The following is a 14,281-nucleotide window of genomic DNA, read 5'->3' on the forward strand; positions in this document are numbered from 1 at the left end:
CATAATATGAAAAACTTGGAAAGAGCGGTTGTAATTAAACCGTTATTTCGTTATACTAGTGGGCTGCGCTCCATCCTCGCTAACGCTCGCCAACCCTCGAAAATTGCTACGCAATCTTATATGGTTTGCTTCGCAAACCAAGCTCGCTTCGCTCACTACTAACTTAGGTACATTGCAAATGCAAAAGATTCTAAGAATTCAAAACAATCATTCAAATCCATATAACAACTTTTTTTTAAAAAAAAAATTACTTCTTTTTAGTGAGTACTAAGTCCTTAAAATAAATTTGAATTCAAATAAATGACATGTAATTCGTTAAACCTATTAGAAATGTGCTATAGTATAAAATCTTAAGATAAAATTTCTAAAACTGATATCTCTTTAAAAAGGTTAAAATTTTGGCTATAATTAAGTCTATTAAAAATTGAAATAAGTGAATTGCAATGGAAAAACCTGCATAAACAAATAAATTCTAGTAAAGCAAATAAATTCGTGATATAAATCAAAAATCGTCAAATAAATTCGTAAAATTCGTGAAAAAAAAAGCTTTCGACAAAATACTAAAATAGAGATCTATCGACAAAGATTACTCACTACTGCCTAGCTTATGCTCTCTCTGGTTATTTCAGTTTCCGTTTTTAAAGGCGCTATATGTTGAGCCATCTCAGCTAGATTTGGCATGTGACATTTTTAGCGGCAATCATTGGTCGATTATCTAGCGTTGCCATTCGGGGAGTTGTAATGAGGTTTTCTTTGTTGCCGTGTAAGAGAAATATGTATATAGATGTTGGGCTCCTGTCCAAAAGGTTATTAGTTTGATTCCTGCCGGTCGAAGACTTCCCGTGTGAAAAATGTTGACCGGAGTACGCTAAATCTGTCAGGGTAACAAAGTCCTCCAAGTTTCAAAACCAAATCTAGATATCTGGGGGTACTGGATCAGATCAATATTACAATCTGCGGACTGGTGGATGGTATGTGAATGTGTTTTCCTTGTAAAATGGGCTGTGACGTATGTGTGTGACAGAAAACGAACTCTTGCCCATAGATGGTGCCGCTGAAAAACAAGAAGAAACGCACCCACTGTCTTAAAATAGGCTTGTTAGTATTGCCAAGTGGCATTGGACAACAACAATAACATAACGTTACATCTCCACGAGTTATCTTTACACTATATAACTAATTCCACACCTGCTAACTTTAATTTTTTCTAAAAAGGATTTTATTTAGTGGTAGTATATAAAAATTGCAAACAAAAATATTTTTATATTTTGGTAGAGCTTAAATTCTTCAACGTATTAGCAGTGGCAGCAAAATTTATGTTCCTCTACTTAATTTTTGGATTTACAGCGATGCCAACTTGCTCCGTTTTGTAAAAAAAATATTGTACTTTTCATTTGAAGTAATATTTTCAACACTCTTTCGCAATATCATATGAAATACAACATCATTGTAGTTAACTCGTGGTAATGATTATAAAGAGTGAGTGTAATTATTCTCATTCTACAAGTTTTACAGTTCAGTTCGCTACGAATTTATTAACTTTTGCAGAAAGCGGAGCAGTTGGCATCCTTGGCTTTATAAACTTAATTTAAAATGATTTTGTCCAACACCTGATAAAAATTAATCATATATATATATTTTAATACAAAATAATATTTTAAGGTGCGCTTAAGCTCTTGCATAATATAAAAATATTCCTGCTTGTATTTGCATTTTTTTGTAACACATTAATAGAAAAAATCATCCTCTGAGAGAAAAAACAAACAGGTATGACGCATGATTATCGTGCGTATATACAAGGCATTCACATGCAGCGGTGGCCTAAATCATTCTAAATTGAATTAATAAATGAAGTTATTAATCGATTACTTCATTTATTAATGGATTATAATGAAGTTAGTGCAAAAATCAGGTTAGTGACTTTTTTTAAGGGTATTAATGAATCAGAGAAAATAACACAAAAGTGGTTGCATCAATATGAGTATGCTGAATGTAAAAGAGTTGTTTTCACTTTCTTCACACAACTAATCCTGATTAGTTTTAAGTCTGCTTGAGTGATGTTTATTTCCAATTAGGCAGTGGTAAATAAAATACGGTAAAGAGTTATTAGCGCCACCTTCTAACAAATCTATAATAAAATAGTTCGAATATTACTTTTTTATTTTCGTCTTACCTCTCTAAAAATGTCACTTACCTGGTTCTTTCACTAAGCTCTTCACACAAGAGAAGCACAAGTTTTTTATCACTTTAAAATAATAATGAAATCTTACGGAAATTAGGCAAGTAGACGGTTACATAGAACACTCTGCCCTTTTTATGAATTTCGTGCAAAGAAATAATTCGGCATTTATGTTTGGCAGACCTGAAAAGCATTATCATCATTAAGACTTTTCCGAGCGTTTGAGGCCGTTAATGTCTCTTTTCGCAAACATCTTTTAATCCACATCTTCATATGTGGTGATGCCCTAGGGCGACTGGTATAGTGTCAGTGTACAGTAGCTGATCAGTGTGAGAAAATAATAGAAGCGGTAGCAAACTATAAATTTGTACTTAGTGTTGTACTTCAAAAGGGAAGAGAAGTATTATCATCATCATAAAATTTATCTGGGCGCCTCGGGACGTTTATGGCCCTTTTTTCAGTCTATCTTGAAGTTTTAACTTTAAAGTGGCTCTTTTCGGTAACTAGAATACAAATTGGAGGGAAAAGAAAATTAAATATTTTGCATTCCAGATTAAGATGCGTCGCTACAATTATAAGCTGTCATTCATTAACTTGAGGTTTATGTCTTCTTTCAAGTTTTCAAAAGTGAAAATTTCCTTAAATCCTGCGAGTCACAATTTTTTTCGAAAATTTGCAATTTACCTTTGCAATATGATGGTCTAAAAGGCGATGGACTGAGTCGCGAGGTATCTTCTTTTATCCATCTTGCTTGTGTTATTTTTCGGAATATTTTATTCCGGCTTTTTTTTTCTTTTTTAGTTTCTTTAGAAGTGATGGGGTGACTACATTATGATATAATTTGTATAATCATATACAATTTTAAAAAAATCAGTTATTAATAATTTAGCCAGACTATTTCAATTCTGACTTTCCTGTATTTCTGTTAATGAATTATAATCTTAACTCAAAATTTAAGGCTACTAAATTTTCTTTAAGGAAAAGGACGTTTTTTTCTTTCTTCGTAAAAAACATAAAATACGAAAGTCCCAGATCCCCACATGATTTAAATGGTTGCGAGGTTACAATTAACTTTTGATGCAGATGGGTCTCTTTTGTATATTTATTCTAATTGCAAGCAAAAATATATTTTGGTGTTTTTTAATTATTAAAAACGGCCTAATAGTTTCTTAAAAAACAAATATATTATCAAAATTATATTTGTACTAAAATATAAAATCTAAAAAAAAAAGTGGTTGGAAAAAATATTTTTTTTCTTTCATATTCAAACCTTTATCAATCGTTGATTTTTCAAACTAAAGAAATTTCGATAATGCATATCTGTTTCTCTAAAATCTAGATAACTGCAAATTTGAAATATTATTGCTTCAAAGTGAGCCGTATTTGGAAGACAACGCAGAAAAAAAGCGGCTTTTCATGCTGTATTTCATAACCATAAATTATTAAAATGCTTAAAGTAATATTTTTTATTTATTTTGTACTAAATTAATGCAAAATAATGAAGAAATATGAAAAATTAGTTTAATAAAAATTTTGTATCAAAGGGTTAAGGAATATTCAATTTGCTTTATAATATCCCATTTTAAAAAGTTTGCTACTAGATTGTCTGGCTTGCTACGGTTCCATAAACTATTATATGAATTTTTGTCATAAAACGTACTTCATGCTTTTTAAAAGATAACATTAAACGTTATCCTGAAGTGGTGGCCGAAATTATTTTAAATTAAATTTATGCAACCAATAATTTGTAGAGAAGCGCAGATTTTGCTACCAATTTAAATATATGATTGTAAACTTAGGGGAGAGTTGGCAGCTATCGTATACTAGAGAGAAAAACAATAAAGCTCTTTCTAATTTATCTATCTAAATAGGATTGTTGTGTTTCAGAAAGAATTTCTTTTATTTGTAAGAAAATATCAAGAAGTATTTCTTAAAAATGTTTACAAGTTCTTCTTGTTAGCAAAGCTGCGTGTATTGCTTACGAGGACTTCGATTATTTTGTTGTTTTTGTACAATTAAATTTATGAATTCATTCTTACATTTAGGTAAGTGGCCGTGAACCTGAACTGCCAGCATCTATGCAGAAATGCAATACCTGTAAAGAAAAAGGGCAACTTGTACTGTGCGCTCACTGCAACCGTAAAGTATGCAAGGAATGCAAGACTGCACACGTTAACATCTTGAGGAAAGAAATTGCACTTATTAACGGTCAAGTTCGGGAAGGTCTTCAACAACTTTGCAATGCGCTGAGCTGCACCAAAGAAAATGAAGAGAAGTTACAAAAGAACTATTCACAGGTATTAATTTTATTTATAGTTGTAGGTATTAAATATGATGGGCTACGAACAATGCATGATAAGCCATACTTCTTCCAAAGCTGGCTTTTTCGAATCATAGTGCTCTTAAAAATTGTTTTTAAATAGGTACTTCACAAGCATTCGAAACTACAGTAAAACGCGAAAATATCCCATTGCTATCATGGAAATATCGGTATTTTTCATCAAAAAACACTCTTCTGAAAAAGTTAGCTTTATACTACATTGGCTTAAGTCCTTCGTATCTAACAACGCTTCGCAAGCATTTTCTTCAATTTTATGGATTTTCGCGAGAGGTTTTTTCATGTGTTAGTCATGGTTTCCCTAGGGCAAATTATAGATTTAGATGTTTAGTGCCCGCTAGCGTTTAGAGGTTTAGTGCTCAACTGCTGACGGCAACGACTGCTGACCACAATGAATGTTTATCACTTCATGCTGGACAGGGGCAGCTTCGCGGAAACTAATAATTGGTGCACAGGAGTACCTGGCCAAAAATGCCACCTCCGTAAATTATATGATTACAAACTGAATCAAAGGCCATTGATATTAAAATTATTTGGGTTAGTAAACTTAATGTTAGGTAGCTAAATGATATTGCTGTAAAAAAAAAGATAGAACAGGTAAAAATATAAACAAACAGATAAAGTCATAAATTCTTTAAATTGATTATTGCTTCGCGACCCAGTTCAAATCTCAAATAAAGTCAACACCCCGATTGCTAACTTCAATGATTTCAACCGAACGATTAAATGGATGGGATGGGTCGCTGTCCGGCCCAGATCTAAATACATACTAGGACTAAGCTAAGGCTCCTATACTATCAGAGCTGACCTATCAAGCAATATTGGAGCAAACAAGTTCGCAAGTTAACGTTATTTTAGTATTCGCTGTGTTATTACAGAGATTCCAACTGCTGCGGACACTCCAAAGTAATTTAAAAAACGGTAAATAACTACAAAGTAAATTTTGCAAATAGTTGACAATATTTGCTTGCTTTTAAAAATGTAAAGCATGTAATAAGTAATACAAAGTGGTGAATTATATAAGCCTACGCATTGTTTAGAAATAGTGGAGAATTAAAATCTACTAAATCGAACTTATTAAACCAAGAATTACAATTAATAAACTACCACTTGAAAATATTTATTCGATGTGCTTATGTTAGCTCTTTGCTCCAACAATAAATGATAAGTCGGCCTGTCTAATTCAGGGGCTCTAGACTAAGCAGTTATCACTTGATGACACTTTCAAAGAGTGGGCGTAGCTATCCTTATTCTACAAGTTTTACTATCCAATTCGCTGCAAATCTATCAAAACTTTTGCGGAAAGTGGAGAAATTACAAAATTTCAATATTATTTTGGATATAAACATATTATCTTAAGATTAACCCTTTCGCGAAGACTGTCACAAGTACGTGTCAGCATGGAAAGTCATCAATCAGGGTAAAATGACATAATTGTGAACCAAACTTAGCTGTTTATTTGTGGGCGGGGTTATAATAGTTTGACTTTTCTTACCCACCATTGCTCAAAAAAAATAAATAAATAAATAAATGAAAAATATTATAAACTATCACTTTGAGTGCTCAATGATGAGGTTTGTGAATACTCTAACATAAATTAAAGTGAAAACTGACTAAGTAAGTCAAATTTCCCAAACCTTCAATTTTAAGCAAACAAATACGTTACATTTGAGAAAACTTAAGTTGACAACTATGATAGTAAAGTAACGCATATTAGTATATGTGCTTAATTTTTGCAAGAATAGTGGTGATAAAAATCATCTAAAAATTAAGTTTATAAAAGAAAAAATAGTATATACTTACTACCACTTTAAATATGAAAATAAAATATTCGGGAAAATCTGGAAGAGTTGGCAGGTATGTAATAGTACTCTTCTTTCCATTTATATTCTCGATCTCATGAAGCAGAAGCAGAAGCAGCCAGCCACAATAAGCAGCTGCTTGTTTTTCAATTTCAACTAAAACTTTAAAATAAGTTATTTAAGCACGTTGGAAATGAATAGTAACTCAGTATTCGGCGCGAAGCGCCGCTAACTGATTCATCTAAATTTAATAGGCATAGATTAGGTAGTCATAAATTGAATAAATATTTAAGCAAGGAAAATTTTTATAAATTATATAAACTTTATTTTTTCAATAGCCGTGGTAGATTAATTGTATTTATTTTTTTTTGCATATTAAATAAATTTGGGAAACGAGTGTCAAAAGTAACGCCTACTTCTTACTCGCAGCCTAGTCCTGAGTAGTAAATGCACCATAGCATGTAATAATTTAGGTTATAAATTCGTCACGGGAAAAAAAAACACCGAAATTCGTGAAAGCTTCTGGAAAAATTTTAAAAACATCGCTAGAACACAAATAAAATTTACTGACACACATGAGATATTCAGTAAATACACTAAAAAGCAGACATAATAATTAAAAAACATAAAGAAGATAAGAAAAAATATTTATGTTTTAAAACTTTTATTAAAATAGAAAAAACACAAAATTTGTTCATTGCGAAATAGCTCTCGTTTAAGTTCTGTTACCATACTATTTGTAGGTACTAACAATTATCATTTTCAAATTTTGCCACGCTTCGTAGGATAGAGTCATTTGTTCTTAATCCATACCGTGGATAATATTTACACTCTACAAACGCGCACAAGAAAAAGAAAAAAAAAAAAATTAAAAAATAAAAAAAAATAAGAAAAAATAAATAAAAAAAAAAAAAAAAAATAAGAAAAAATAAATAAATAAAAAAAAATGAAAAAAAAAAAAAAACGATTTAAATCTGAGCTCTCATTTTTGAGTTGTAAACAATTGCTTGCAGCATTTAACCCTTTAATGGGCCATTTATTTCTAGTAACGGTAAATTAAGGTATTTTTGGAATTGAAATTGTTTTAAGAATAGTAATTGATATAAGAAAAAAAAAACTCATTCAGTTTACATAAATGCTATTTTTTTGGCGGTAAATATATTTAACACGAACCATTAGGAATTTATTGACTTTTATTTTTCTTTAATTATAAAACAAATTTTATAAATGCTACTAACTTCGAAAGTAATTATGTATTTTATAACTTTTATACGTTTTTTTAAACTAGCAAATGGTTACCATTTTTATTCAAACGCACTTCAAGAAAGCTGAAGTTATTAACAAATGGAAACCTAAATTAAACTAGGTAAAAAAGTGTTCGAAAGGGTTAAATTAGATGACATACGGAAAGAATTTTTACTTTCTAGACAAGTTTATTAAATTAGTTGGAGCGCAACTGTGATCAACACGTATTTTTTTCATATACAGAAAATAAAGAACAAAGTTAGGTTAGGTTAAAAGCTATTTACGATAACCATAGAAATTTCCGAGTTAAGGTCGTGTACTTTAATTTTTTTCCTAGAATTTTTCAGTTTCAAATTTTTTTTTTTCGAAACTTAATAGATAAAACTTTTGCGTTCGTGTTGTTGTCACTGTGAAGTATTAATCAATACATTATTTTCAATATTTGAATAGAAAAATCGTATAAATATTGATGGATAATCCAAACAGATATACCAATATGTGAATAATTGGATTGCAGAGTAATAGAAGAAAATTGCAGGAGATGGCAACGTTGTCACTAACGGTTGTCAATTTATAGTTATAAAGGAAAATTTAATCATAAGCTATTTCTTTCAACAAGGGGTGCTCGTTTCTCGATATTTTGTCAAAACACGATGCACATATTTGTCTCGATATTTACACACAACACTCACATACAAATTCTCATTGGTGCTTCCATGCGTAAATTATAATCACCACAATATTTCGATATACAGGGTGACTAATGAAGTATGGAAATATCTTTTTAACTCTCGGGCAACTTCAGCTACTGCCCTATCCATCGAATTTAGCGATTTTAGAGAAATCTTGTATGCAAACGTTACTTCACTCAAGTATATATTTTAACAGAACTAAAATCTTTTTATTTTCGTCCATTTAACTCAAAGATTAGCGTTATTACATTCAGCATATCACTTTTTTTAGAAATTGTGCAAATATATATCAATCAGTATCATTTGCCGTGATATACTTGCTCGAGATTATCTCATAATAGCCGTAATTAAGATATTTTCCCCGATACTCATACCCTACGGTTGACCATGAAAAAACTATTACCATAGTACAGAAGTTTCTATTTTAGTATATTTTGTATAGATTGAAAGCCCTGCGAATTGCCATAATAATAAAAGTATATATTACAAAAATTAATTAAGCATCATTGACGTCAATAATATATGGTGATTTGTTTAATAATAATAATAGTACATATTACAAAACTTAAATAAGCATCATTGACGTCAATAATATATCGTGATTTGTTTAATAATAATAATAGTACATATTACAAAAATTAATTAAGCACCATTAACGTCAATAATATATAATGATTTGATTATGAATCAGCTCCTTTTTTTCCATTAATTTTTCGTTTAGTAAGTATCTTATTTTTCCTTATTTTTATTACCGTTTAATTTGAATTATTTATCTCAATCACAACATGTTTTATAAACACAACTGTGAACAAAATAAACGTGTGATTTCAGATAATACTCGGAATACTAATAAAGTGACGTAGCACTGATCCGTAATGCCACTTTGTTGATTACTGAGCTTGCAAAAAAAAAGAAGAAAAAAATTAAACAGTAAAGGATTTTCAATGGAATCTAAAACAGAATCGTCTACAGTTTTATTTATAACAACGGCCAATGTTAAGCTAATACGAAAAAAACTATTTTATAGACATCTCCCGAACGAACTAATTAAAAATTTTTGGAATGGGGTGCTAAAGTTGGTCATTTTAAGTCGAAATGATTTCCAAATTTCAGAGCACTAACACCAACTGTTCTGAAGTCATATGAGATAGGGGATAACGTTCCTCGAGAAGGACAGACAAAATAACTGAGTTAACACTAAAGAGAAGTTCAAAGAAGGTAGTGCATTTGTGTTTAAACTAAATTGCCTTTAAACCTTACAAAAATAAGAAAAAGGGAAAAATAAGAAAGAAATCGCTGTCGTATAAATTCTAATTACAATGTTATTGTATTCAGAAGAGCATAATTGTCTTGCTTCTGCAAATAAATTCTTTGAAAGAAACAATTCAGTCCTAGTCCTTAATGAACCATTTATTTCTAGTAAGGCTAAATTTCTACTAAGATCTAAACAAAAAGTTTTTTTTAAAAAAAGAAAAAAAAATGATGCAAATAATATAAGTGGATGGTGCTATACGAGGGACAGCTGCTGAGCTGCAAACTCCATACCGCCTATACTTCTGGGTTACTGTATCTGTTGTATTTTAACCCTTTCAATACGGCGAAAAATCAGCAGGGGTGAAAGCGAGATGGAAAAGATGAAAGGCTGGTAGTAAAACCATTTCAGTTATAGCTAGTTTTGGGGAGGAGTTTGCTTATTCCTTTTTTAAATTTTTCAAGAATATTTACTTTATCTTGGAAAAGAAGCAGTTTTATGTGTATGCCAGAATTATAAAAGAAATCTTGATAGTTACAGATATTTCATTTTTTTTTCGAAAAAAATGCTGGAATGAAATGTTTTACGTACCAGGTTTTTCTCTTTTCCGTCTTGCTATATAAGGGCTTTCACCCATGGACTGGGACAGATCTTCACTCTTAGTTTAAACTATTTTGTGACTTCCGCTTCTGCGTTTTCGCTCGCCACTCTACCCTTCTCTCCATCGACATCATTACAGGCGCCCACGGGCATCACCTCAGATGAAGGAGTCAATTGTCCGCTTCGCGGACAGGCACTCTGTTTTCTACTCCAGTTCAAGACTGGGACAGCACATTTCCCGTCCGGCGTGAAAGGGTTAAAGCCATTTGGCTGACAACGTGATCATTGTGTTTTGAGATTCTTGCAAACGTGGTATTTGATTATTTATTATTTGGGTTAACAATGCTAACAATATTTGTGTTTACAATGCTAAAGGTGCTAACACTAACGTAAAATGGTGCATAGCTTGCAACAAGAACAAACAGTAATAAACAAATAGAAAGAGGCCAAATTAGGATCGCCAAAAAGCAAGTTAATCAAAATTTAGCAACCATGTCACCGTTTTTAACAATATATCTATAAATAACTAAAACAAATTTTCACTTCAATCTCACCAGCATTACTTAATTACATTAATATCATATGAAATACGGCTGATTTGAACTCAAAAATTATCTAATTTACTTCTTCTATCGAAAACAAAATTATCCGTTTGAAAATATCGCCTCGCAGAATAAACTGCAGTAAGCAGTTGCAAACTTTCAAACTGGAACTGGAGCAGGTATTGAGCTCAAAATTATTATTGTTTATATTTGTATTGAAAACACCATCCATACGAATGCTGTTACGAACTCGGATTCTTACAAGTTCAGACTATTTTAGCCCAGCCTCTAAATTCTGAAACCGAAAAGCTACAAATGCTATTATCGCACCATTTCCTTACACCATTCTTATATAACATAATAATTAACTACATTACATACACTCTCTAGTACCATTCTCATAAAGCATCCACCCACATAATTGGCAGCTGCTTCTCATTCAGGGTTGCCAGATTTTGAAATTAAAAAATACTACATATTTTTAAGCGCCATCTTCAGCAGTAATTTGGAAATCTAAATAATATCAAAAGGATAAAATACTATTAAATGGATAATAATTCTATTTAACGGATAAAATAAAAGGATATATTACTGAGAATAAAATAATTTTAAAATGGAAAAACAATTATCTTTTTCCTTTCGTGCACTTATACTTCTGGTAAACGTGCAGTAACAAGGATTTAAATCAGCAACTTTGTCTAGTAAGAATTGTGTGTATCATAAATGATTTATAAGAAATTTGTTCAAAATCGAACTAAAGGAAAAAGAATTCCGTGCTTTATTTTATATTCTACATAGGAAAAAAACAACATAAAATCTATTTTAACAATGTTTTGGTTGCATAAAAAGCAAGTTATATTATGTCATAATCTACAAATAAGGAATAAATTTACTTTTAATTCCTTACTGCCATCACTAGATAAAGCGGCTAGTGTAAAATGAACGGTAAGCGGTACATCTTGATTTCAACGGCGACCGCTATTTAAAACAACGCCAAGCTAGAATAATTCTCATTTAGTATGTGGTTTCCATATCTAGCAGTTTATCGCGGTCACCGTGAAAATCGAGATGTATCCAGTTGGCTTCTTTCAAAAATCGCTTAAAAACTAGCTTCGCACTCCTCTTTGATATAATAATTGATAAAAGGAAAACAAGAACATGCCACTTTTTTAAAAAATACGAAAAAAATACTGTCTCTTTAGTCTCTTAATCTTAACGCCACTGCGTCCTCCACAGTCCACACATGTAAATGTGAATTTCGCAGTTTCTCGTGATTAGATTGCTACGAGTCTTTCAACAACAAGTGTATTGTATATATTTTTTCGATTTTACTGAAATTATTATTTTAATATTTATAGTGGTAAGGGAATATGTTTTTTTTTCTATTTCATTAATGGGAAGCGTAAATTTAATTGAGAATTTTGACAGCCAATACATGGAAATGAACTGAACATCTTCACTGATAAAAAGAATAAAAATGAAAAATCTTTAAAAAAAAAGAAATAAGTAACGCCTATACGCAAATAAGGTATCAGGTGATAGCTGAGTTCTTCGCAGATATCTCTGCCATACAGTGGCAGACATGTCGTAAGGCAATGGAGCTGTGATCGCATTTATGTAGAGGTAGCTCTTTTCCTCGCCGAAGCTTGTAGCGTAAGGACGTAAACATCATACCCACTACTTGTTTTTTTTTTATTTCTTTGTCTTCTTCTAGACTCTAGACCAGTGGTTCCTAAACTTTTTTTGTCTCGTAGACTCCTTGCCATGTTTTTCGGTTTTGGGTAGACCCCCTGCTTACCTGATATTGATTTTTTTTAAATTCATCAACTTCAAATGTATTTTTGACAGCTGGTACAGTGCCACTCACTGTGAAAGATTTAAATTTTTAACTGTAGTAAAAGTGTAGTGTGAAAAACATTAAGAAAAAAAACACATGTTAATTTCTCAAATTTATTAATTAAATTCAAACGAATTTAATTACTAGTTTATGTAAAGGGAATAAAATAGTGCACTGTAAAACTGGTACTCCGCTACTAACATTATAATTGCGGAAATAATGTATATAAAACCGTAATAGTGTATTTTCGGTCTGTTAATTACGTTTTCACGTAAAAACTAAGCAACAAATCTCCGTGATCTTGTGTGCAGATAAAGTTGGAGGTGAGCTGCAGGCAACTGATAGTTTATAATAATTCAGTTTCATAAATCAACAAAATAATCCTAATAACTTAAATTTTAATAAAAAGTTTATTTCATAGCTACTTTTATAAATTATGCAGAATGTAGATAGATATATGTCTTTACATTATAAGGTAGTATAATGTAAGTAAATAGGTACTATCAGTGTATGTTGATTATTCCATTCATGAAATGCCAAAATTAAAAGTCACAATCTGCTTATATGATATACACTCTCGTTGACCCCCATTTTCCTTTCATGGACCCCCCCCCCCAATTTTTCCCACTTGACATGGACCCTCTTCAGATTGTCGTCGACCTCTGGGGGTCGACATAGACCACTTCGGGAATCACTGCTCTAGACAATGCACACAAATGGCGGATAGTTGGAAGACTTGAAGCGAGCAAATCACAGGCCATAAGTTGTAAGGAACTTTGAGTTTCAAGAAAGGTGGAGTCTACTCTGTGGAAACAATTCACCGAGACAGGAACACAGTGGTCTGCCGATTTGGTTAAGGCCGCAGAAGGGCAACAACGCCGGTTTAAGACGGTTATTTGAGACTTTTAGCGAAAAGGAATAGGTCCACGACAGCAACAGATCTGTCTCGCAACCTGTATAATGCATCAGGAACATTTAATTCACGGATAACAGTCACGCAGAGACTGCAATACAGGTGGCATGTATACCAGGTGCACTGTAGTCTGCATCCCCTTGACTGTGGGTTTGACCGTTTGGCATGGTGTCTAAAACACCTGTTTAAGACAGAGGTTTATTGAGGGTAGGTTCTCTTCAGTGATAAGTTGCGATTCATACTGGAAAGCGACTCGAGACGTGTTCCTATCTGGAGCTAACCTGGGAGTCGCTATCGGTTCCCAGGTTAGCTCCACCATTCGGCTCCCAGGTCAGGGAGTCGAAATTAGGACAGTAGTTTGAAACTTTTTTTGGCATTCATCAATTTATTTATTTATTTTAATTTATTACTTTTTTTTTGTTAAGGGCATCTACAAAAATTTTCCTCAGAAGGGAGGGGGGAATTCAACCGAGGAAAAAAAAAACATTCCTCAAATTATTACAAATCATGTTTCAAATTCGTTTCTGTAATTTTTGAAATTTTAAAAAACAATTTTAACAATTTATTGATTCTCACTAAAATAGCAAATTTTGAAACAAAATTTGCAATTTTAGCAATATTTAAATTTGAAAAAAAGGAAAGTTAAAAAATTACACTTCATTTTAATTCTTCAAGAAAAATAGTACTTTATTTACATCAGACTTTAAATTCTTTAAATTTTCTACACACAAAAAAACAATTCGCTATTGTGATTTTATAGTTTTCTTTTTAAGCAAATTTTGTATGAATTTTGTTTTGCAAATGCATCTTGCAAACATATTTTAGCTATAAAATTTTAAAATACAACTCTCGCGTCCAGTTTATTACTTTGAATAAATTCA

The 14,281-nt window shown here is 31.6% G+C and overlaps 1 protein-coding gene across 4 annotated transcripts in view; it reads left to right on the top strand.

Moving 5' to 3' along the window:
* Nucleotides 1–14,281, top strand: part of LOC107438284 (uncharacterized) — a 72,335-nt gene that overhangs the window by 34,413 nt on the left and 23,641 nt on the right. For all 4 annotated transcript variants that reach the window (XM_087158960.1, XM_087158962.1, XM_087158959.1 and 1 more), the window contains exon 3: nt 4,225–4,476. In XM_087158960.1, coding sequence (XP_087015086.1) covers nt 4,225–4,476 — 252 coding nt within the window. The remainder of the gene's footprint in view (nt 1–4,224; nt 4,477–14,281) is intronic.

Source organism: Parasteatoda tepidariorum, chromosome 3 (assembly GCF_982258835.1).
Source record: "Parasteatoda tepidariorum strain Cologne lab strain chromosome 3, Ptep-v5.0, whole genome shotgun sequence".
In the NCBI taxonomy this organism is placed as follows: Eukaryota; Metazoa; Arthropoda; class Arachnida; order Araneae; family Theridiidae; genus Parasteatoda; species Parasteatoda tepidariorum.